This window comes from Dama dama, chromosome 19 (assembly GCF_033118175.1).
Source record: "Dama dama isolate Ldn47 chromosome 19, ASM3311817v1, whole genome shotgun sequence".
Taxonomy (NCBI): domain Eukaryota; kingdom Metazoa; phylum Chordata; class Mammalia; order Artiodactyla; family Cervidae; genus Dama; species Dama dama.
The window spans coordinates 49,103,046-49,124,324 of record NC_083699.1 but is presented as its reverse complement, the minus strand read 5'-3'; the positions used below and the strand labels follow the sequence as shown (position 1 = coordinate 49,124,324).

Genomic DNA, 21,279 nt, shown 5'->3' with positions numbered 1-21,279 from the left:
AAGGGGATGACAGAGGATGAGATGGTTGGATGGCATCACCGACTCAATGGACATGAGTTTGGGTAAACTCTGCGAGTTGGTGATGGACAGGGAGGCCTGGTGTGCTGCAGTTCATGGAGTCGCAAGGAGTTGGACACAACTGAGCGACTGAACTGAACTGAACTGATGGAACAAAGGCTACCCAAGGACTATCTAGGTGAAAGTACTTAGTCCTACTCACTGTCCCAAATTCAGTGAAGTTACATGTTAACTCATAGATTTTTTTTTTTTCCAGCAGAGATGTACAGAACTTCCGGGTAGAAGAGATAACACCAAACATTAGGGTATGTTGTCCTGTACAACATTAACTGGTTTTGTATCTAACCTAGCAATCTCATCCTTACATTTATTCATGAAACTGCCTAACTAGGAACTTATGGATCTGATCTGTATCTGTCCAAGACCCGTACCTCACTCAACTTTAACATCTTACTGGCTCCTCTAGTAATCAATGAGTCAAAGAAACTCTCTGGCACATGTTTATATTTGCCTGAGAGTCAAGATGTTACCCCTTAAAAAATATGTGAAGCACAATTTCAAATAAACATTTGAAAAAAACACCAACCTCACTTTCCATAGTTCCTTAGCCCCCTGTCACTCTGCACTTACTGCTCTCTCAGGAAATAAATTCTACTCAAGCTTCAGTCAAGGTCCTCCTTCTTCATGAAGCCCTTCCTCATCCCCCATTTTATGAATAAATACTATGCTTACTGTTGCTATGTGTGTATATATATATACATATATATATGTATATATATATATGCATATATACATATATATACACAATGGAATATTATATAATGCAATTATATACAATAAAATACTACTTAGTCATTAAAAAAAAGTAAATAATGCCATTTGCAGCAACATGGATGGATCTAGAGATTATAGTAGTAAGTGAAGCAAGTCAGAAAGAGAAAAACAAATACCATATGATATCAGTTGTGTTGGCTTAGATGGTAAAGAATCCACCTGCAAAGAGAGACCTGGGTTTGATTCCTGGGTTGGGAAGATTCCTTGGAGGAGGGCATGGCAACCCACTCCAGTATTCTTGCTGGAGAATCTCCATGGACAGAGGAGCCTGGTGGGTCCATGGGGTCACAAAGAGTTGGACATGACTGAGTGACTAACCGCAGCACAGCATCAGTTATGTATGGAATCTAAAACATGACACAAATGAAACCATTTACAAAACAGACTTACAACAGAGAGAAAAGACTTGTGGTTGCCAAGGGGGAGGGGATTTAGGGAGGGATGGAGTGGAGGTTAGGGTTAGCAGACATAAACTATTACATATATAGAATGAATAAACGTATAGCACAGAGAACTGTATAGCACAGAGAATTAAATTCAATACCCTATGATAAACCATAATGGAAAAGAATATACTTTAATTTTTTTAAAAAAGAATTTAAATAGAAAAAAAGAAATCACCTCAAAAAAAAAAGTTATTGTTAGGATTAAATGAGACAATTTGTGTGAAATCCTAGAGCAACACCTGGCTCACAGATAGAGTTGCAGAAATAATAGCAATTGGCATTATCATTGTTGTTGCTGTTATTGTTGTTCAGTCACAGCTACTGAAGAAAAGGAAACGGCCATGAATTCAATAAAATACTTTGTTAGTGCTAAATAGTTGATGGCAGGGTCACTGGAAATTTGCAACACAAGTTATAAAGATTCTTGAAACTGAAGAGACTTACTTTTAGGGGAAAGTTTTGACAGCCCCAAATTAAATCAACTTCTCAAAAACCTAAGGATTTGAGGATAAGAGGTAAGAGTAACTATGGAATGTAGGTAAAAGTATCAGAGATTTCATATTTGGTATGTAGAGGAGTTGTAAGTAATGTTTTTGTTTGGGAAGTATAGAAAAAGTATAATTACAGCTCCTAAAAGCAGATAGTAACTACCCAAAGAATGAAAAGCATAGTAGAACTTCCAAATCAACAAGGGGGAAAATAGAACACAAATAAATTTAAGCCATGTTGGCAAAATAAGGAGAAATTTTTTAAATTTCAAATTATCTAGAAAGCAATAAAGAGGATTTATTCTAAAACTTGAGCACATTAATCCTGCATTCAGAAGGGGGAAAACTACAACTCTAATTTTCTTTAATAGTTTATAAATACATGAACAAAGTATTAAGAAGTGATTTAAAAAAATCAATATAAATACAAAGATAGTCAGAAGAAATATTTAATAAAGGGATATATGAAATTAATAATGAAAGTAAAAAACAAAAGAAAGTATACAAAGAACAAAGCTGATTTTTTTCTTTTTTGAGATCAATAAAATACATAAACATCCCTCAGCCCGATTAAGAAGAGAAAGTACAAAAATATAGACTTTTAGAAGTGAGAAAAGGAATAAAACTACTCTTACATAAGAGAGTAAAACAATGAATAGAGAATGAATGTACCATGAATTACAGTACATCCATATCATACAACACAAAGCAACTAGTTTAAAAGCATGACTTCAAGGCATTGGCCTAGCAAAATGTCGATAACTTCTTGTTCAGTGATAAATACAAATCATAGAATAGGTTATGAAATTTGTCCCCATCTTGGTAAAAACAAGCAAGTGCTTCAAACATCCATAAATTCATGTCAGTGAACGCAAGGGAAGGTGCTGAACAGGACACTTGGTGTTCACACTGGTTACCACAGGAGGGGAGGGAAACAACCTTTTCATCTCCATTATCTCTGATATGCTAACTGGTTACAATGCACATCATTTTGCAATTTTAAAGAAATTTTATCAAGGAAAATAAAAACAAACATATTTGAGTATTATTCTGTTTATGCAAAAACTGCATCTGGGCACAGTGCCTCCAGGAAACAAGGCTCCCCCATGGCCCCATCACTGCCAGCGAGCTCATGCCTGGCCTGGGCTCCCCCAGGGAGACGTATGGACAACAGCAGCTGCCAGCCCTTGCCCAGAGCAATCCAACCACCTTAGACATGGTCTACCTTCCAACCATGAAGTTCCTCTTCACTAGAAAATATCCCTTTTGATTTGTTTAATGTGTCAATCTCCTCAGAATTTACTATATTTAAAAAATTTTTATCTCCTCTTAAAGTTTAGAATCACAAGCATTCCTTTTTCTCTTTGGTCCTCTACAGAGAACTAACCCTCTGTCTGACACAGGAACCAGAGGGTGTCACCCACTAGATTTTCAGGGTGTAACACCTCCCTTTGAAAGCATTTGTTGTTTTTAAAAAATTGCATTTTCACAATCATAGGCATTTCTCTTTCCAGAAAGAAAATCTACCTAGAGGATAGAACTGCCTCTCCACACCCTTCCTCTTCTCACACGAAACTCCTAGTTTAAAGTTTGAGTTGGTAGGCTGTATGTCCTACAGATGTGTTTGCTTCCACATCACAAACCCCAGGCCTGTACTGGGTCCAGGAAAGTCTTTCAATCCTCCATTGTTTTTTACAGAGTCTCGTGAGCAGCAGGTGAGCCATGAATAAATGCTTTTAGACAGGACAGTGCAAGCTGAAGCTGGTATTCTGCATCCAGGGCAAGTGGTCCTGAGGAAGCACTCAGGAGGTAGGGCAGGGAGCAAGGAGGGACCCCAGTTCATCACTTCACACACAACAGGCCTGGCACCAGTGTCTCAGAGAGATGAACAGGGAAGGATCTGGAAGGATGCAAGGCAATGGAAAGTTTTGTAAGCTTAAAAAAAAAAATCATTATTTTAAATGTCTGTATCTTCTTAATGTTGATGCTCTGGGGCAAGGGCCAGCAAACTCTGGCCCTCTGGCCAAATCCTGCTGCTGCCTGTTTGGGGAATAAAGCTTAACTGGCACACAGCCACGTCCACTTCAAATTGTCTATGGCTTCTTTCACACTTATATAGCAGAGTTGAGTCACTGTGAAGAAAACCTATGACAGTCTCACGAAAAACTAAAATATTTACTATCTGGCCCTTTTCAGAAGAAGTTTGATGATCCTGCTCCAGGGCACAACAGGCCATCTCCTCAGTTCAGTTCAGTCGCTCAGTCAGGTCCAAATCTTTGCGATCCCGTTGCCTGCAGCACGCCAGGCCTCCCTGTCCATCACCAACTCCCGGAGCTTGCTCAAACTCTTGTCCATCGAGTCAGTGATACCATCCAACCATCTCATCCTCTGTCGTCTTCTTCTCCTCCTGCCCTCAATCTTTCCCAACATCAGGGTCTTTTCCAATGAGTCAGTTCTTCACATCAGATGACCAAAGTATTGGAGTTTCAGCTTCAACATTAGTCCTCCCAATGAATATTCAAGATTGATTTCCTTTAGGATGGACTGGTTGGATCTCCTTGCAGTCCAAGGGACCCTCAAGAGTCTTCTCCAACAGCACAGTTCAAAAGCATCAGTTCTTCGGCGCTCAGCTTTCCTTATAATCCAACTCTCACATCCATACATGACTACTGGAAAAACCATAGCTTTGACTAGACAGACTTTTGTTGGCAAAGTAATGTCTCTGCTTTTTAATATGCTGTCTAGATTGGTCATAGCTTTTCTTCCAAGGAGCAAGCGTCTTTTAATTTCATGGCTGCAGTCACCATCTGCAGTGATTTTGGAGCCCAAGAAAATAAAGTCAGCCACTGTTTCCTCTGTTTCCCCATCTATTTGTCATGAAGTATATGGGACCGGATGCCATGATCTTGGTTTTCTGAATGTTGAGTTTTAAGCCAACTTTTTCACTCTGCTCTTTTAGTTTCATCAAGAGGCTGTTTAGTTCTTCTTTGCTTTCTGCCATAAGGGTGGTGTCATCTGCATATCTGAGGTTATTTATATTTCTCTCGGCAATCTTGATTCCAGCTTGTACTTTATCCAGCCTGGCATTTTGCATGATATACTCTGCATATACATTAAATAAGCAGGGTGACAATATACAACCTTGACATACTCCTTTTCCTATTTGGAACCAGTCTGTTGTTCCATGTCCAGCTCTAACTATTGCTTCCTGACCTGTATACAGATTTCTCAGGAGGCAGGTAAGGTGGTCTGGTATTCCCATCTCTTGAAGAATTTTCCAGTTTGTTGTGATCCACACAGTCAAAGGCTTTGGCATAGTCAATAAAGCAAAGTAATTGCCATCTCCTCTGGCAATTACTAAAAATACGTAAGGGCATGCATGCCCTGGGATGAGGGGATTAGGGGTTAATAAGAACCAAAGCTATGGTTTTTCCAGTAGTCATATATGGATGTGAGAGTTGGACCATAAAGAAAGCTGAGCACCAAAGTATTGATGCTTTTGAATTGTGGTATTGGAGAAGACCCTTGAGAGTCCCTTGGACTGCAAGGACATCAAACCAGTCAATCCTAAAGGAAATCAATCCTGAATATTCATTGGAAAGACTGATGCTGAAGCTAAAGCTCTAATACTTTGGGCACCTGATGTGAAGAACTGACTCAGTGGAAAAGACCCTGATGCTGGGAAAGATTGCAGACAGGAGGAGAAGGGGCCAACAGAGGATGAGATGGTTGGATGGCATCACCAACTCGATGGACATGAGTTTGAGCAAGCTCCGGGAGTTGGTGATGGACAGGGAGGCCCGGCGTGCTGCAGTCCATGGGGTCGCAAAGAGTTAGACACAACTTAGCAACTGAACTGAAGAACCAGGAATGAGGACCCTCAGAAACCCCAATCACTCTCTGGAAGAAAAAGGTCTCACATCAATGATCTAACTTTCCACTTTAAGAAACTAGAAAACGAAGAGTGAACTAAACCCAGAGGAAAGAGAAGGAAAAAACTAATAGAAATTGGAGCAGAAATAAATGAAACAGAGGTCAGAAAAAGAAAAGAAAAAAGTCACAAAACCAAAAATTGCTTCTTTGCAGACAAACCTTTAACTAGACTGACCAACAAAAGAGGAAGACTCAAATGATTAAAATCAGGAATGAAAGGAGACCACTGCTATCAATCTTACAAAAACAAAAGATTATAAGGGAATCTATGAATGATTATATGCAAAAACATTAGATAACCTAGATAAAAAGGACAATTTCCTAGAAAGATATAAACTACCAAAACTCAAGAAGAAACAGAAGGTCAGAATATGCCTATGTGAGTAAAGAGACTGAAATAGCAATCAAAAAACTTCCTACAAAGAAAAGCCCAGGACTAGATGGTTTCACCACCAAACTCTCCCAAATGTTTAAAGAAGAGTTAACACCAATCCTCCATAAACTCTTCCCAGAAATAGAAGAAGAGGTGGGAACACTTCCCAACTCATTCTGTGAGGCCAGTATGATCATGACACCCAAACTAGACAAGAGTATCACAAGAAAACTACAGATCAATATCCTTCACAATATAGAGGCAAAAATCCTCAACAAAATGCTAGCACGCTATATCTAGCAGCATATGAAAACAGCCACATCCTGATCAGAGAGCCCAGCCCAGGTCAGGCAGAGAAGCAGCAGGGGTATGCTGAGGCCACTGACCAGAGGGGCACGGGTGTCTCTGGCTGGGCCCCAAAGCAACAGAAAGTAAGCAAGCAAGGCTGTCAGTGCGATGGCTTTTCAAGAGGGGCTGCCTGCTCTCGGAAAACATCTTTGTGATCACTTTTCCTCCCAAGTCAGTTCACATTCAGGAGACTTCCTCTCTTTGAAGGTGGGGGGCAGGGTGGGGGGCGTGAGGAGGGAGGGATTCCCGTCCACTAGCACTGGTCCCCTGTCTGTGGTGTCTGCTTCAAGAGCTGAGCTTTTTGTCTACCCCAGGAAGCAGGGGAAGTGAAGACTGCTCTTTGTCCCTCTTGCAGCCTGCTTGGCTATAAAACAAAGTTAAAAAAAAAAAAATCAGTATATAAATCCCCGGGGTAATAAAGTAAACTGACTGTTTATTGCTCACCTCCCAAACTACCCTGCTTAAAGACCTTTCTCCATAAAGGCAAGGGGTTTTTAAGAGTGCACTGACCATGTGTCTGCCTTTTATGCATCTGTCCTACACACACACACATACACACTCAGAGTTTTGTGCTGTTGAAGAATCAGATGTATTTTTGCTACAATATCCTGTCCCTACTGCTTAAAAATAAAAGGAACGGACTGATGCTTTCTTTGAGGAGACTCTTGTGCTCTTTCTTAGACAGATTCTTTTCTTTAAACTATTTTTTCAGCCACCCACCACCCTTTGCACCATCATTAAAGCCTTTTCAGTCCAAGAAGTCCTCACAAAGACCTGCTGCTTAATGTCTGCACTTGTTTCCTCAGCACTAGGTCACCATCCCTGTGTTTTAGCTAAACATGCTTCAGTACTTCTCTCTCCTCAGTGGTTTTCTGAGGGCCTCCGTCCACCCTGGTGAGGGGCCCCCTCATTAGTATTCTCCTTCTCAGACAGGGCATCCACACAGGGGCTTTCAGCCTCCCTCTTGAGGCCGTCAAGCCATCAATGAGCCTAGAGAGCTCCGGTTCATTTGAGAACTGTCTGCTTCTAGGGAAGTCCCTGGCACAGGCGAAATGTCCCCTTTTCAGTGTAAAAGTGCCCCAGGGACTAGGCCACCCAGCTGCCATTTGGGCTCCGGCCACTGCTGTGCACCCCCTCCCCAAACAGGCTGTAAGGATGGTCGCAGCCCGCAACTCCCTGCTCCCTGGCAGCAGCAGGACTCCAGAGGCAGAGGTGGTGGAGAAGGAGGAGGCTTGGAGACTAGCAGTCAGGGCCCTGGACCAGAGCCCGGCTCCGCTCTGAGCTCCCTCAACCATCCATTCTGGTGTCCTCTCAGGTCAGCGGTGGGGGCAAGGGGGCAGGTGGAAGGTGGATGAGAAGAAGGCGGCAGATGGCAAGTCAAGAGAAGCCATTCCACAGGTCGGCAGCCTCACCTGTCCAAACACATACAGCAGCCCGATGGTGCCTCCCGTCTGCCCGCCAAGGACCGCGGTGATCATGGAGTACACGCCGCCGCTGCCCAAGCCACAGTGCTCCCCAACCCCGATGCCGGACAGCACAGTGACCAGGGCCACCAGGGCGACGAAGGACACCAGAAACACGCCTGCAAGCACGCCTGTGTTTCCCTGCGGGGGGGGAGGGGAGAAGCAAGGACTCAGGTCAGAGTCAGGGCACAGGGGGGAGCACTGACAACCACCCCCATGCCCTCAGAGGTGAGCCCGCTGGGAAAAGACAGAGGCAGCACCACAGGGGTGAGGCTTGGAAGAAATTCCAGATAAGCCGAGTGTTCTTACAGCAAACTCTGCAAGACTTCCAAGCCCTGACAAGTCAAGTCAAAGCCACATCCTACCCCCACGAGGCCCCTCCTGGTCTGTCCCCTCTCCACCTCCCCACCCTCCCATCCCTCAGCCGACAACTCCCCCACAGATGCACTGGGTGTCCCAGTGGTGACCTCACTGCTCCCTCACCTCCACCCTCCTACCGATGAGGCTCCTGCCTGGAATGCCTTCCTGCCCACTCCTCTTCCCTGCCAGGTTGAATCCAATGCATCCTTCAAGACAGGGTCCATTTCCTTCTCCAGGAAGCTGTCCCCAGATCCCTTCCTCCGGGATCCAGCAGCATCCAGGGCTTAGTGCCCGTCCCAGCACTTGTCTTACTGAGTCTGTTTCCAAGCCCATCTTACCTCTGGGCTGTATACTCCAGGATTACACAGGATTTGGTTTGGGGAGGGGGCGGTTTCTTTGCCTTCTCCATTTCTCTCTCATTTGTGCACATGGTACACATCTACTATACCTACTCTGCTCTCACTCTTCTGACATTTAAACATGCTTATCATCTGAAAGTTATTTGAGTGTTTAGAAGTTCAATATATTGAAAAATTGGTTAACTTATATGAAAGACCTTTTATAAATGAACAAAGAAGCATTGTTGGAGAAGACTCTTGAGATTCCTTTGAACTGCAAGGAGATCAAACCAGTCAATCTTAAAGGAAATCAACCCTGAATATTCCTTGGAGGGACTGATGCTGAAGCTCCAATACTTTGGCCACCTGATGCGAAGAGCCAACTCATTAGAAAAGACCCTGATGCTGGGAAAGATTGAAGGCAGGTGGAGAAGGGGACGACAGAGGACGAGATGGTTGGATAACATCACCGACTCAATGGACAAGAGTTTGAGCAAACACTGAGAGCTGGTGAATGACAGGGAAGCCTGGTGTGCCGCAGTCCATGGGGTCGCAAAGGGTTGGATACGACTGAGCGACTGAACAGCAACAAAAATAGTGTGGGTGGTGAGGAGAAAAAGGTAAATATTTTCTTCAGTTTTATTTCGACAACTATTTAGATGGAGGTTGGAGAATGAAGTGGGATTATTGTATTTGTTAATCTACTGGATTTTCAGCTGAGAGTAATGCCATACCAAGCAAAACTATGATTCTACTAATAGAGAAGGGGAAAAAATGGATTTAAAGTTTGTCACAGTAAACTACATGGTACCTAAAGGATTAGGTTTTATTCAGTTATGTTTTATTCAGGAAGTTACTTATTTTGTTGATTTTATATTTTTAATGAAGTTATACTATTCTCTTCCTTTGTTTTCACACTCTTAAATCATCTACATGGGATAATTTTTAAAAGTCTGTATCAATCTTTACGTTTTCACATCAAAACTGCCTCTACAACATTTTTCAAATTACAAATATGCTGCCAAATTATTCTTTAGAATTAATATTTTCTGTTTAAAAATGACTTGGGTATGACCCCTACTTTATGTTATCCCCTAAAAGCTCTACTTTATTTTTGGCATTTCACATTTACCTTTATTTCCATGTTCAAATATGATTTTTCAGACAAAACTAATGTCAGAATTGAAAAGGAGAGATAACTTTAGGGCAAAAGGATGTATTTGTGTGGTAGCAGCCTCAAAGATGGTCCTGGGGGTCCCCACCTCCAGGCATTCATGCCCTTGTGTAGTCTGCTTCCCTGAGTGGGGGCTGGATGGCGTGACTCACTTGTAGTGAGCAGAGCCCTGCAGAAGTGATGAGATGTCATTTCTGAGATGAGGGTATGAGAAGACCTCGGCTGTCATCTTGGGCACTTGCTTCCTCACTCTAGGTTGTTGGCCCTGGGGAAGACCAGCTGCAGGTATTGAGACAACATTGTGAAGAGACCGATATGACGAAGCCTGACAACAACCTCATCGTGATCTTAGCAACAGACCCTCTGCCAGTGGAGCCTTCATATGAAACTGTAGCCCTGACTGACAGCTTGGCTGCAATCCCATAAGAAAGCCTGAGCCAGAGGCAGCCAGCTAAGTTGCTCATGGATCCCTGAATCACAGTAACAACCAGATAAATACAAATTTGTGACTTCAAGCTACTAAGTACTGGACTAATTTCTTATGCAGCAATAGATGATAACTTATACAAGTTGTACTTCACTTGAAGGATGTACCTAAAGCACACTTCTAGATAGCCACTTCTCAAAAAATAATCACCCAGCAGAAAAGTTAAGAGGAGGCCCTAAAATTTAAGAATTGAGATAAAGAGAGCCTATCCTTTCCTCCTTCCACTGTTCTGTAACCATCCCCTGCAGAAGGCAGAGCCCAGGGGCCCAGGCTGTCACTGCCAGGCTGTCCTCTGCCACAGCAGACAGCTAACTGGGCCTCCCTAGGACACAGGCTGGAGGTGCTGGGCAGAGGGGTGGCCCCAGGAAGGGGAAAAACCAGAGCTCGATCCCAGAAGCCTGAGAATGCCTGCTAGCACAAGGCATCTGAGCTGGAGGCTTTGTGTTTTGTAAGGGCTCCCCTGTAAGTTTTGGAGGAGTATGAGAGGCAGGGATTCACACCATCCACATCAGAGAGGTTGCTAAACCTGCTCTAAGCTTTCCGCACATTAATGAAGAAAACTTTCAGACCCAATTTCAGGCTCTGGTTAAAGGTAGAACCTGAAGCTACAGGCCTGGGTATGGAGAAGAGCAAGAGGTGAGGAAGGGCTGGCCTCACCCAGCCTCCTAAGAGGGCTAAGAATCCCATATACCCCACTACAGTGAAGCTCTCATCCCCTAGAATTTACAGATGTGACAGTTAATTTTATGTGCCAGCTTGGCTAGATTATAATGACCAGTTTTTTAGTCAAACAGCAGTCTAGAAATTGCCATAAATGTATTTTTAAGATGTGTTTAATATGTACAATCAGTTGACTTTAAGTAAAAGAAATTACATAATATGGGTAGTTCTCATGCAACCAGTTGAGGGCCTTAAGAGCAAAGACTGAGGTTTCCCAAAAGAGAAGGAATTTGGTCTCCAGACTGTAATATTTAAGTTTCTAAGTTTTCAACTCAAGAACCTGCAACTCAATTCTTACCTGCATCTCACTTACCCTACAGATTTTGGACTTGTCAGCCCCCACAATCACATGAGCCAAAATCTGACAATAAACACATACACATACCTCTCTCTCTCTCTACCTCTGTGAGATGATAGAAAATAAATACAGCCATCCCTCAGTATCCCCAAGGGATTAATTCTGGGACTGCTCTCAGATACCAAAATCTGAATGCTCAGGTTCCATAGTCAGCCCTCCCTAACCAATTTCACATCCACAGATTCAACCGAAAGTGGACCACGTAGTACTATAGTACTTATTGAAAAAATCTAAGGATAAATGGAGTGTGTAGTTCAAACTCATATTGTTCAGGGGTCAACTGTACATTGGTCTCTGCACCTGGTTTCTGGAACAAAGTCCCTGAAACCTTGTCATTTCTCCAGTGACAAGAGCACTAGGAACATCTGTCATTCTAATATTAGTGTTTGACCCCATCCCTGAGCCTGCTGGCTCAGATGGTAAAGAATCTGTCTGCAGTGCAGGAGACCCAGGTTCAATCCCTGGGTCAGGAAGATCCCCTGGAGAAGGAAATGGCAACCCACTCCAGTATTCTTGCCTGGAGAATCCCATGGATAGAGGAGCCCGGTGGCTACAGTCCATGGGGTCACAAAGAGTCAGACACGTCTGAGTGACTAACACTTTTTCACTTTTCATCCCTGACCCAGGGCTGCTAAAACCCTTGTAAACTCCTAAGGGGTAAGAGCCCTAGGAGCATCTCTTGTTCTAACGAGGCAGCTGTGAGTAGGTTCCTGGGTGGGGATTAATCACCAGAAAGACCAGGCCATGATTAGAAGCTTGGAGTTTCCACCACCACCATCCTCAACATGCACACACACTTCTCTAGAGCGGGGAAAGCAGCTGGAAATGGAATCAATAATGGATCGTGTATGCTGAAGCTGTTATAAAAATCCCCAAGGTGTGGGGTTCAGAAAGTTTCCAGGTAGGTGAACACATCCACATATCAGGAGGGTAATACACTTCAACTCCACGGTAACAGAAGCTCCTGCTCCTAGGACCCTTGCAGACCTTGCCCTACAGATCTCTTCATCTGTCTATCAATCTATATCTTTTATCATATCCTTTAATAAGCTAGTAAACATAAACAAGTGTTTCCCTGAGTTCTGTGAGCTGCTCTAGCAAGTGAACTGAATCTTGGGGAGGTGTCAGGGAAACCCCTGAAGCACAGGGGCAACCTAGACTTGTGACTGGCAGCTGAAGTAGGTGGGTGCAGCTTCATGGGACTGAGCCCTTAACCTGTGCCATATGATGCTCTCTCCAGGTAGACAGTGTTAGAATTGAGTTCAATTGTAGGATACTCAGCTGGTGTTACACAATTGCTTGGTGAGGGGGAAAAAACACATATCTGATACCAGTAGTGTCAGAAGTGAAGTGACAGCGAAGAGAAAGGCATAGAGGAGGCCTGTAGGTCTGTACAATTCCCTCTGCCTCTCCAGGAGGGGCATCAGATAAGTCGCAGGGCACCAGGAAAGCCGGAGAGGGTCACAAACTGGAGGCAAACTTGCCATCAGTCTGCTCTCTCTGACCCACCTCGAGTCCCACCCGAGACGCACCCTGACTTCTGGGCTCTCATTTTTGTAGTTAAATCCATGGGGAGGCTTCCACATGATCCTCTGTCTGAGGCTCAGGTTCTCAGGATTCTCACTTAAAAGCAACGCTAGCTACTCCACCTGCTTGATCTTGTTTCCCGCCTCTGGAGCATCTGTGCTTTAGGAATCTGTCGAGCACTCTGTGGACTACCCCAGGGCGACAGAGCTTTCCACGTCCCAGGCCCAGAAGAGGCTCCAGGGCTACCAGCTCATCACTCACCACCAGCCAGCCGGTCCTTAAGAAAAGGACAACCCCAAAAATGTTGATCATGCAGGAGGTGAACACACCGTCCCAGGTCCCGAACAGCACTGGCTCCCATACGAACAGCTGGATCTTCCACCAGGGTTGGGGCTGGGCCAGGGCCTCCTGAAAACGGCACACAGCGGTCAACTCAACAGCAGTGGAGTGGGGGGAGGTTGCTGGGAGAAGTCAGCTTTAAAGCTCTGCATTTCTCCACGCCACACAGGCCTGCGCGCACTGCAATTCCTATGCCCGCATGCAGCACAAACGTGCTGCTCAGCAAATTTGTTCCCTCTCCTTCTGGCCACTCAGGAGACTGTTTCCTAGCCTCTTGATGGGCGGTGTGGCCACATGATCGAGTTCCAGCCACCGGCATGTGGGCGAGCCTGGGATGCGGGGCTCCAGCTCAGACAGTGGTCATGAGCTCTGGGTGATGCCATCCTCCCTCTCAGTCCTCTGTTCCCGGGGAGGAACAGCAGCTTCCAGCAGTTACTAGTCTTTGGGGAACCTTACTTAGCTTTTTGTTGCTCCCGCCCTTCTAACACTTGTGTGATGAACTCTGTATGTTAAATTCCCTCTGTTTAAAGAACCTAGGGCAGTGTCTGTGTTCCTCACTGAACATGAGCTGAGACAGTGATCCCTAAGTGCCCCTTCACCCCAGACCACAGAATTCCAAGGTATCGTTTGGCAGTTGTCTGGAATGAAGGCTAACAAGCGGTGAAACAGACACTTTGCTCATTTTTCCAATTCAAAAATAACAAAGGCACTCATACAGAAACTCTTTACTAGAAAGACTAAAACTTATGGAAATAATCTTAAAATCAGTAGCCACTCACACTAGGAACTGCTTCTGCATAGGTTTGGTAATTAAGTTCAAACATCACTAGAGTCTTCCAATGGCCTCCAACTGCCACAACAGTGATGAGTTGATTCTCATCTGGGGACTGGGGAGAGAGGCACCCAGTTAAGACCCATTGTGAGCAATAAGCCTGACTGGTGCATGTATGTGAGCTGTAACTTCAGAGAGAAGGCAGGAAAGTCAAGTGACAGGTGAAATCAGAGGTCCAGAGTCAGGGGCAAGGCCCCTGAACATCTGAGAACAGCCTATGATCTAGGACCAAGACCAGCATCCAGCTATACTCAGTTAAAACAGGAGAGGATACCAGCTTCCTGCCTTGTATTGTGCACAGACAGAGGAAGAAAAGGCCTCAAATAATCATCAGAGACATCAATGAAGCCACACGGGACAGATGGGCCGGGGGACTCCTTGGAGTCTCTTGACAGTCCCTGACACCAGCTGGAATGCCTTTCATCTCTGTGTATTTCTGTTCATCTGTCTTTAGCAAACTACTAATGAGCAATCTCCTGAAAGTCAATAAACACGAGAACAGTGATCATGGTTCAGAGCAAAGACCCTGCCAACCTATGCTTGTCTTCAAACAAATGGTACCGAGGGACCTTGGGGTAAGTATAATAAGACTGCTTTCCAGGATCTTAATCTCAAAACCCAGGACCTGGCCCAACTTCCTGTCTCTGCTTATGTTCACTTCCTACCATGGCTTGTTTCAGGTCTATTATTTATTAGAAACAGTCATAACAATAGCAACAAGGTGTAATAACTTACAGAGTGGTTTCAGCTTCCAAATCAATTCTCTCCATTGGTGCTCACATCAGCCCCCGAGGCAGGCAGGGAGAGGGCCCCTGTCTACAGCCTGCTGAGGAAAGAGAGCCCAGGAGAGACACAACTGCCCTAGGTCCACAGCTGGATTGCAGTTCCCCAACCCAGACTGTAAAACCTGCACCACAGCTCACTTGCTCTTTTCTCTCCTAAATTTCACTCTTTATGATGCAATTTCTAACACCTGGACTTTGCTTAAGTACTGGTGGTTCAGTGGTAAAGAATCTGTCTGCCAATGCAGGAAAGCCCTGGGTCGGGAAGATCTACTGGAGAAGGAAATGGCAACCCACTCCAGTATTCTCACCAGAAAAATCCCATGGACAGAAGAGCCTGGTGGGTTACAGTCCACGGGGTCACAAAAGAGCCAGATACAACTTAGTGACTCAACAGCAGCACCACCTGCTTTATCCTTAAAATTCCTGTTGTGATTCTAGAAATTTTATTCATCATTCATCACAGTCTTCATATTTCCACTCTGAAGGGCTGTTTTGTTTATTTGTTTAGTTACCTAATAGGATATGAAAAGCCTTTCACTACCCGGACCTCATTGGACTAAACCAGCCTTAAAGGTGCCGCACACACGAATGAGGCAGAAACTTTAGGAGATCTTCACCCTCAGAATAAAGCTGTAGGTAAAGGCATGCGTGGTTTGAAATGAGTTTGGTGGCCCCAGTGTTGACCTTGTAGGAGAGTAGTAGCCAGAGAGAGACAGCTCAAACCAGCCCCCTTGCATAATAACAGCGTGGCCCCAGGGCTGGTACAGTTCTTACACAAGTTCCAATGTGTATGTGTTTTCCCCTTGTCAAGCAAGTCTCTGATACTAGCTAGGTGTCCTGTAATTCAACTCAGTTCTGACACCATCTATCCAGAGATGGTGTCATCCAACAATCGAGGGCTCAGTCCAGCAGATGCCAATTCCAAATTCAGGCTGTAATCTGTGTTTATCTGGGAAGGTAAACAGCTTCCCAGGGGCTGTTGATCGGAGGTTCCCACCACCCACTTCTTGGGTTCAATTCATTTGTTAGAGCAGCTCACAGAACTCAGAGATCACCAGCTTATTATGAAAGGCTAGAACTCAGAAACCACCGGATGGAGGAGATGCCCAGGACCAGGCTGGGGAAAGAGCCTGGTATATCCACACCTTCTCCGAGGGCGGCACCCTCTCTTCATCTCCATATGCTCACCAAGCCAGAGGCTCTCTAAACTCTCTTTTTTGGTTTTCTTAGGAGGCTTCACCACATAGGCATGATAGATTAAATCACTTGTCACTGGTGACTGATTTAACCTCCAACTCTATCACTTCCAAGTTCCAACCCTCTAATTACATGATTGGTTCCCCTAAAAACAGCCCCCATCCTTAGATGGTTCTAAAAGCCACCTCATTAATATAAACCCAGTTGTGCTTGAAATGCATTTGTTATAAATATCAAGACATCTTATCACTTTTATCACTTAGGGAATTCCAAGGAGCTCTGTGCCAAACACATATTAGCGTGAAAGTGTTAGTTGCTCAGTCGTGTCCAGCTCTTTGCAACCCTATGGCCTGTAGTCCGCCAGGCTCCTCTGTCCATGGAAATCTCCAGGCAAGAATACTGGAGTGGGTTGCCATTTCCTTCTCCAGGGATCTTGCCAACCCAGGGATAGAACCTGGGTCTCCTGCATTGCAGGCAAACTCTTTACCATCTGAGCGACCATGGAAGCCCATATTTACCATAAATATCAGTATCCCAACCCTGCCCTCTGTCTGTCCTGCCAGCTCTCTAAATACCCCCAGGTCTTGCTCAGAGAGGCTGCAGGCAGAGCCATGTCCTCAGCATATGCAGACCTCCAACCAAGGACAGAGTATCAGCTTTTCCCCACACTTGGGGGTCTCAAACCCAACTCCCTCCTTTATGGGAGGTTAAGGAACCCCAGCTCATCTACAATACCCTCTCCCGCAGAGGCTGTGGCCCACAGACACTTCCTTTGTGCCTCTGCCCAGTCATTTCTGGTGCCCGGGGGAGGGCAGTGGAATCACTGGGTGACAGGGGTGATAGTTGGGCCAGTTCTGGGCTATCTTGTGATTGGCACCAACTGATAACTCACTCAGAAACTGTCTTCAGATTTGGGTCCCAGTCATCTATTCCAAAATAACGGGAGTATCATTCAGTGCTCTATGGCACAGACATAACAGGTTGTGGGGAAAGGCGGACGGCAGTAAGACAACGTGTGTGCCCAGCAGTGAGGCTTCTGGGAGACAGGGGTGGAAACTAAGGAAGAAGAGAAAGCAAAGCAAGAGGGGCAAAGCATCCCTCAGAAAGGCACACACATGCTCAAGGGGCAGGTTCCTCTCTTCCTTGAGGCCCCTCAGGTAGACACTTGGCAGGTTCTGGGGCACAGCAAGTTGGAGTCTGGCCCCGGGCGATCACACCTGCGTGATGCTTGTTGCTAGGGCTTCCCTTCCTGACCTCCCAGAACAAGGAGCCAGGGCCTGGTCCCTCTAAGCCAAGGGCTGAAACCACACTGGAGACACCACAGCTGCGGGGTGGGTGTTTTAGTTCTGAAGTAGAAGTCTTTCTCTTGTGAGTAGAGAATCTTCACTCTTCTGCAGAATGTCTGGGAAGGCAGGGAAATCACATCCTGAAATGTGTCCAGAGTGGAACACACTGCTTCTAGCATGCAACAAGTGGGGCTGAGGAGACAGACACTCTGCCACAGGGGGCCACGCAAGCTCCCGCCCCAGAGCCTTCCTATCAGACAGCCATCTCCTTCCCGCAGGCCGCCAAGCAGGCCTGAGCGAGCACACCTGAAATGTGAGATGACACCTCTTCTTTCTGCCAGCAGCTGGAGAAAAAGAATCTGGCTTCTGCCCACTTGGGTCAGGAGCAGGTCAGAGCAGGACATGACCTGGCCCTCCCTCCCAAAGACACACACATATGCTCCCCGGAGCACACACATATGCCAGCAGCTTGCTCTCTGAACACTAGTTATTTAATTATCAATCACACATCAGAGAAGATCCCAAGCTGCTGCTGGCCTGTGACCCGGTGGGCAGAGTGGGCACCAGCCACATTCCTCTCTGACTCTGAATAAGCACCACAGGCAGAGCTGGGCGGGGGGCAGCAGGCTCCATGGCCACGGCCACCTGTGGCCGATGCAGGCAGCTACATACCTGCCTCGGGGTGGGCTGCACAGTTTAGATGAGATGATAATTGTGAAAGGTTTTTTCGTAAGCATGAAGCACATCAGGCAGTTTTAAACATGGGTGAGGATTTCTTCAGGGCAGTTGAGAGGGAAAGGAAAGATGTCTAATTGACTGTACTCTTCTATTAGCCCAACTAACCTGGCCTCATGTTTCAGGTGAATCTTCACCTGAAACATGAATCGTCTACAGCTCAGCCCTGCTCAGTCCCAGTGCTGGAGCAGCTGGTGCCTTCTCTGTTGCACTAGGAGTTTGCGAATGGGCATCCGATCAGCGCTCTGCTACCAGACTGATGCTGGTCATGGAAACTGCTCCAGAGGGGAAGTGGCAGGGACTCACCAGGAGTGGTCAAAGTCTGATTTCCTTGGATCTGAATCTGGGCAGCACCCTTGGTCAATATTGATTTAGTCATTCCTAGCAATGTGAGATCTTTGTGGCTATGTGGAAATCTGCATGGAATGAGTTCAAAAGCCAGCGTCTCCATAACAGTAGCTCCAGATGCTTGATCTGTGGTTTTTCCATCCTGTGTGTGCTGATCTTGGTCCAAGGCTAGGAATGTCTCAAGGAACAACCTGGTCATAGAAGCATACAGGCACAGGAGTGGCAAGACCCTCAGATGCTGTGAAAATGTTGGTGCTGGTGGGAATTCCTGGTGAGGTTCTGCCTCTTAGAGCCACACAGCAGCAGCTCATTCCCCACAGAGCAGCCACTTCTGCACTCAGAATGCACAACCCAAAGACACTATGCTCTGGACACCTAATACCATCCCACAAATCTAAATTCCCACAGCAGCAATGCCATGGCCACCTAAACAAGAGCTTCCCCTTCCCTTCCCGGTCTCCTTGACAAGAGGACAGAAGCTTCCTGCAAGACTCGGACTGTCACTAGACAATCTATCTCGGCTTAATATCAGGAGGACAAACACAGACCCTAATGCCCTTCACCAGTAACAGGCAAACTTGCTAAATATCAACTGCAAAAGATTTATTCTTCTAGGTGGCTCAGTGAATAAGACAATACTATACTCATTCAAGAATTCCTATGTACTGAGTACTTTTGACTTTTGGAATCACATAGTGTTTTACATACTCAAAATTAAACAAAATCAAATCAAATCAACAGGATGAGAGAGAAAAACTCTAAGAATGCAGAAACAAATTAACCTAACTATTTCTAAAGAAAAATATAACCACACTGAAGGTGGGAAAAAAACAGAGCAGAGTAACTTTCGAACATATTATTTTGACTATATGCTTTCAGTCTAAAGACAAATAACTACAAACTAACACAAATTCTAGGCTTCCCTGGTGGCTCAGAGGTAAAGCCAATGCAGGAGTCACGGGTTTGATCCCTGGATTGGGAAGATCCCCTGGAGAAGGAAATTGGAACCCACTCCAGTATTCTTGCCTGGGAGATCCCATGGACAGAGGAGCTTGGCAGGCTACAGTCCAGTGTTACAGGGTCAGACGTGACTTAGCAACTGAGCACACGTGTAACACACATTCTAGAAAGAAAGTTTGTTTTTTGCAGGCGTAGGAGTTAATCTACTTTCCATGAATTATAGGATTGAGCAAAGAAGTAAATATATTGACTGACAGTCAAGTTTCTCACTGTTGGAGAAGACAGTTAAAACTAAGGAAGAAGAACCCTGGGGTGATAAATCAGAATGAGAGGCATCAGTTTGAATTCATAGTTTTTAATATGCAGAGGAAGATATAAACATATATTCCTTCTCTCTGTCTACTTAAAGGGTCTACAAGGTAAGACACCCCAGTAGCAATGAACATATCTAACACCCAGATCTTGGTCTTTAAATACCATTTCTTACCTTACTGAGCCAGAGCTCTCTGGAGGAATAGCTGATTCAGGGCCGAGGCAGAGAAAATACAAAATGAACCTAGAATATTTTCTGTCAGAAAGTAAGGAAGTGCTCCTAAAAATGATGAGGATGTGTCTAAAGGAAATAGGAAACAGCCTGCAGGGGCACCCACTGGCCAAATCTGGAATGATTTGAGCATCAAAATCAATAATTATAGCAATAGAATACTCATGGAAAAAATAAGAATCTAAGTCCATACAGATATAAGTAAATGAATAAATTAAAACAAGCAGAAAGAGGGAAAATCCTTTTTAGTAGAAGACCAACTAATATATGTAGAAGAAATGATGGTGTGAGAAAATCATCATTCTGCAGCCATCACAGTAATAATTGATTCTGCTAAGAATCAACAACTGATGTTAAAGCTAGTGGGTAGGAGATATATGAGGAACTGGATATTTCCATAGTCTCAAAAGTATCCCTAACAAATTATGTATTAACTACAAAAGTAAAATTAGTAACTTCAGACTGGATTAACCTAGTGGGCACCACCTGAAATGCTAGCCAAAGTTAACATTATCAATAATGGAACAAGCAGAAACCCTGTACCTCTCTCCTAACATGATGTCTGGAAAAGAATGTAATATCATTCTATGGGTTCCTGCCCAAAATACAAACCCCAAATCTAATCATAAGAGATCATGTCCCAGACTGAGGAACATTCTACAAAACAACTAACCTGTGTTTTGCAAAAAAAAAAAAAAAAAAAAAAGTCAAGGTCATGAAAGACAAAGAAAGGCTAAGGAATTGTTCCAGATTAAATGAGACTGAGTGAAGCATGATGACTGAATGCCCTGTGTGATGCTGGACTGACTCCTGGTCTGAGGGAAAAAGCGACAGGATATCAGTGGGATAACTGGCAAAAGTGGACTGTGAAACTGTGGATTAGATAATAGGATTGATCAATGTTAAATGTCTTGATCTTTAAAAAAAAAAAAAAAAAAATCCATAGTCTGGCCATCCAGGCATGCACTATGGCTATTTTATTTGGCCACACCAAGCATCTTGTGGGATCTTAGTTCCCTGGCCAGGGATTTGAATGCAGGCCCTCAGCAGTGAAAGCGTGGAGTGTCAACCACTGAACCACCAAGAAATTCTCTAAATGTCTTGATCTTGATAAATATACTGTGGTTAGGTAAAAGAAAAGTCCTATTCTTAGGAAATAGACACTGAAATATTTATGGATAAGGGAATATGATGTCTACAAATTACTTCCAAGTTGTTCAGGAAAAAAAATACATACAATAGTATATGTGCTCAGTCGTGTCTGACTCTTTGCAACACTATGGACTGCACCCTGCCAGGCTCCTCTGTCCATGGGATTATCCCAGCAAAATACTGGAGTGGGTTGCCATTTCCTCCTCCAGAGGATCTTCCTGACCCATGGATCGA

The 21,279-nt window shown here is 44.7% G+C and overlaps 1 protein-coding gene across 2 annotated transcripts in view; it reads right to left on the bottom strand.

Annotated features, from left to right (window-relative positions):
- SLC12A8 (solute carrier family 12 member 8) overlaps positions 1-21,279 on the bottom strand; it is a 144,530-nt gene that overhangs the window by 111,982 nt on the left and 11,269 nt on the right. The window contains exons 3-4 of one of the 2 annotated variants that reach the window (XM_061167932.1): positions 13,129-13,275; positions 7,853-8,044 (exon numbers count right to left, since the gene is read on the bottom strand). In XM_061167932.1, coding sequence (XP_061023915.1) covers positions 7,853-8,044; positions 13,129-13,275 — 339 coding nt within the window. The remainder of the gene's footprint in view (positions 1-7,852; positions 8,045-13,128; positions 13,276-21,279) is intronic. The other variant, XM_061167933.1, reaches the window with a different exon arrangement.